The sequence below is a fragment of the Orycteropus afer genome, unplaced genomic scaffold (genome assembly GCF_000298275.1).
Source record: "Orycteropus afer afer isolate SDZICR_OR568_19922 unplaced genomic scaffold, OryAfe1.0 scaffold00334, whole genome shotgun sequence".
Classification (NCBI taxonomy): domain Eukaryota; kingdom Metazoa; phylum Chordata; class Mammalia; order Tubulidentata; family Orycteropodidae; genus Orycteropus; species Orycteropus afer.
This window is the reverse complement of record NW_006921921.1, coordinates 3,127,062-3,131,295: the sequence shown is the minus strand read 5'-3', so window position 1 is coordinate 3,131,295 and position 4,234 is coordinate 3,127,062. Positions and strand designations below refer to the sequence as shown.

The 4,234-nt window shown below is 41.6% G+C and overlaps 1 protein-coding gene across 1 annotated transcript in view; it reads left to right on the top strand.

Moving 5' to 3' along the window:
- Positions 1-4,234, top strand: part of LOC103206886 (putative tetratricopeptide repeat protein 41) — a 123,271-nt gene that overhangs the window by 15,893 nt on the left and 103,144 nt on the right. Inside the window, 1 exon segment of the mRNA XM_007952403.1 lies at positions 1,718-1,878. Within this exon segment, the coding sequence (XP_007950594.1) occupies positions 1,718-1,878 (161 nt within the window).

The window sequence follows — 4,234 nt, the reverse complement described above, 5'->3', positions numbered from 1 at the left end:
AACAAGGGAGCCGTCTGAGCACTAGTGACTGGGTTTTACCCCTTTCTCCTGCTCTTCCGGCCTGCTACTCTGTGCTATGCCCATGCTTACCTTGCTCCCGGAGACCCGGTCCCTCTCAGGGGGAAAGTTGGATAGACCAGGGGAAAATCTTCCTTGTGACTGTCCCATGTTGTAGACTGTCTGGAATCCCTGGAACCACCCTGTGAGAACTACTACTCTAAAAAATGTCCTGTTTTTCTAATGTTCACTGTACACTCCTACCTCCAGGCCTTTACCTATGCTTTGCCTTGCTTGATATGCCCTTCCTCTCATCTCAATCTGTGCATTTGCCAAGGCTCATCTCAAATATCTTCTACACAAAGCTGCTCCTCATTGTGATGGTGTCCCATCAAATTCAGCAGCCTTCAAGCCCTCGTTCTACCTTGAAATGCTCTTGTAATGCTTACTTGTGTGCAGAACTCATTCCCACTTCTCTCAGTGTCTTGACTTGATATTATGGATGATTGTCTCTTCCCTCAGTGGTCAGCACAGAATCTTGTACATAATAAGCAGCTAATAAATATTTGTTAAACAGAATAACTCTCACTGACTTTCTAACAGAGTCTCCATACATTTGAGATTTAATCCTTTACAACGTCTGTGCATAATTTGATTTCCTAGGTCCTAAAATGCCTAAATTTCTGTGGAAAATATTTTTTTAGAAAAAATGAAGCAAGACAGCAGTTGCATACAGTAAAATGCTTTTAGACTATTTGGTAGTTGATTGCTATTTTGAGTTGCTGCTATTAGGTCTTTTAATCACAGTCTGAAAGTTGGTCATCTCAAATTACTTCCTTTGCCCTTTGCTGGTACATAACTTAGTTTTCCCTAGTAATGTCCAGATTCCAAGGTCTGGGGTCCTACATTGTGAGTAGAGAAATTTAGGGCTGGTTATGTTAGGTTTAAGATGAGCTAAGACAAAGAGACTAAGCAGTGGGTGGGAGATGTTGTATGTGTGTACTCCTGGAAGGAAGAACTCAGGGTGGTGGCTCTCACCCCTGGACAGGTTCAGAACCTTCACAAATTATATATGACTTCTCTTTCTTCCCACCCAACTGTTTGTAACATGATCTAGTTTGGGATTTTGGGAAAGGAGAGCAATGATTTGGATTACATAAAAATACCTCTTATATAAAAATTTTAAAATGTATTTATAAGACACCAGGTGGTAAATAGCATCACCTCTTTCTGGTTTGAATATTTTGGGGATGCTAATCTTGCACTTGCTTATCACACACATCCTTCCTTCTAAGGAGCTCCTTAGAAGGAAGGGTAATGAGACTTTATCTCACATACTTTGGACATGTTGTCAGGAGGGGCTGGTCCCTGGAAAAGAGCATCATGCTGGTAAAATAGAGGGTCAGCAAAAAAGAGAAAGACCCTCAACGAGACAGGTTGACAGAGTGGCTACAACACTGGGCTCAAACACAGCAATGATTGTGAGGATGGTATAGGACTAGTTAGTGTCTCATAGTAAGTATAACCCTAAGTTATACTTAGGGTTGCTATGAGTTGGAACTGACTTGATGGCACCCAACAACAACAGGAAGCACACACATGTGCATCTTCTGCCATACAGCTGCCAGTAGCATTCATTATTCCCAACCCCAGTCCATTATCATATTTTAGCAATAATAGAAAGATTTTCACCTAATTCTAATTGCTTTTTGTGCCATAGGTACTCAGCTTGAAACTGATGTTCTTAATGAAGAGCCGAATGTCTTGGTCTTTTCACTTCTTGTGGAAGTGTTCATTGCTTCCATTAGCTTAAAGCCATGTGTACTTGTACTAGATGGAATTGAAGAATTGACTGGCATTTATGGGATTTCAGGACAGAAGGTAATGTACTGTTTCATTAACACTTATTTTATTGCTATTTTATAAAAAGAAAATCCTGTAAATCATGATGTACCTAACATCTTTCCATTGCATTCCTTATCTCTGGTTAAAACCGACACTGCTTATGTTGTTGTTGTTATGTGCTGTCAAGTCGGACCTGACTCATAGCGACCCCTCCTTGGGTTTCCGAGGCAGTATCACTACGGAAGTAGATTGCCCCATGTTCCTTCCAAGGAGTGGCTGGTGGGCGTAGTTACTGCTTTATATTTCGTTGAACAAATACTTCTATGGCAGTATGGGCCAGGCACTATTACAGAACCTTTAAAAAACTGATTCATTTAATCCTTGTAATAACCCTGTAAGGATCCCTGGTGGTGCAGTGGTTAAGCACTCAGCTGCCAACCTAAAGGTTGACAGTTCTAACCCACCCACCAGCCCTGTGGGAGAAAGACCTGGCAATCTGCTTACGTAAAGATTATAGCCTAGGAAACCCTATGGGCAGCTCTACTCTGTCTGTGACTCAACGGCATCAAACAGCAATAACAAGAACAGCAACCCTGTATTAGAGAGAGCTGTGATCATCATCCATGTTTGCACAGAGAATACTGATCCCAGAGGTGTTAGGTGACTTGCCCAAAGTCAAAGATAGTAAGTGGTAGAGTTGGCATTCAGATTTGGGCAACTTGGTTCTAGAATTGTGGCCTTTTCCCCTTCACAGTTCTGCTCCCCTCTTTTATATTTTGATCAGATATTTATTGAACACTTCCTCTGTTCTTTATGTTTTAAGTATTGTCTACCCACCAGCCACTCCTCGGAAGGAAGGTTGGGCAATCCTACTTCCGTAGTGATACTGCCTCGGAAACCCAAGGAGGGGTCGCTATGAGTCGGGTTTGACTCGACGGCACATAACAACAACAACCTCATCCACACTGATTTTACACATACCAATCCCATTTACTGGTTGCCACCTTCAGTTTCTTCTGTTGAAAAAAAAGATATTGGATTAAGAAACCTCTACTATTTCTCAGATTCAGCCATTACTTTGTCAAACATTTTGTCAAAAACTTAAAAGTAGATATACAGAGATACCTCAGAGATATTGCAGGTTCAGTTCCGGGCCACTGCAAAAGTGAATATCGCAATAAAGCAAGTCATACAAATTTTTTGGTTTCCCAGTGTACATAAAAGTTATGTTTATACTATACTATACTCTATTAAGGAGCTCTGGTGTCGTAGTGCCTAAGGCATTTGACTGCTAACCAGAAGGCTGGTGGTTCAAACCCACCAGCCACTCCTTGGAAGGAGGGTAGGGCAGTCTACTTCCAAAGTGATACTGCTTCGGAAATCCAAGGAGGGGTCTCTATGAGTCGGGTCTAATTCGACAACTGTGGACATCTTTGGTTACTCTATTAAGTATGGGGTAGCATTATGAAAAAGTTTGGAATATTGTGAAATTACCAGAATATGGTACAGAGACAGGAAGTGAGCACATGCTGTTGGAAAAATGGTGCCGACGGGCTTGCTTAACACAGAGTTGCTACAGACCTTCAGTTTGTAAAAAAAAAACATCTGCAACGTGCAGTAAAGCAAAGTGCAATAAAATAAGGTAAGCCTGTAATTTGATAAATTATGTAAATAATGTATATTTCTTATAGAAAATATAAACAAAAAGAATAAAGTAAAAAATTAAGTATCACTTGTAGTCTTACCATTGTTAAATATCTTGGTATATAGCCTCCCCCTCCATTTTCATTGTGATTTGAGTGAAAGTTTATAGAACAAATTCATTTTCCATACAGCAGTTCATACACATTTTGTTTCATGACATTGACTGCAATCCCCACAATATAACAGCTCTCTTCCCAATTCCTCCCTGTAATTTCCTCTTCCCTGTGTCCTTCTTTCCTGTGCATTCCTCCCCTCCCCACAGCTGTGATTGATCTCTCCAAGGACTATATCTATGTAATCTAAATGTTCAGCCCATATGCCAGTTTTTATTTGGCTGGAAGCCACAGGAGTTCAATTCCAGACCTGAAGGGCAGCTAGGGGCCATAGTCTCAAGGGTTTCACCAGGCTTTACCAGGCCAGCAAGACTGGTCTCTGTTTTTTAAAAATAATTTTGAGGAGGCGGGGCAGGATGGCGGACTAGGCGGAGGGATTGCACGGACCCTCTTCAACAAAGAAAGGGGAAACCAATTGAAACAGACACAGAAGATAATCTTGGACCCCTGAGCCTTGAAGGAAAGGATGCAGATTTGGAGTAGACCCCGACTGGCAGAGGAATTTGCGTGAAAATACCAAAAAAAAGGGAGACCTGCGGAGCTGCGGTCTGACAGCGAACTGAGTGACCCTGACA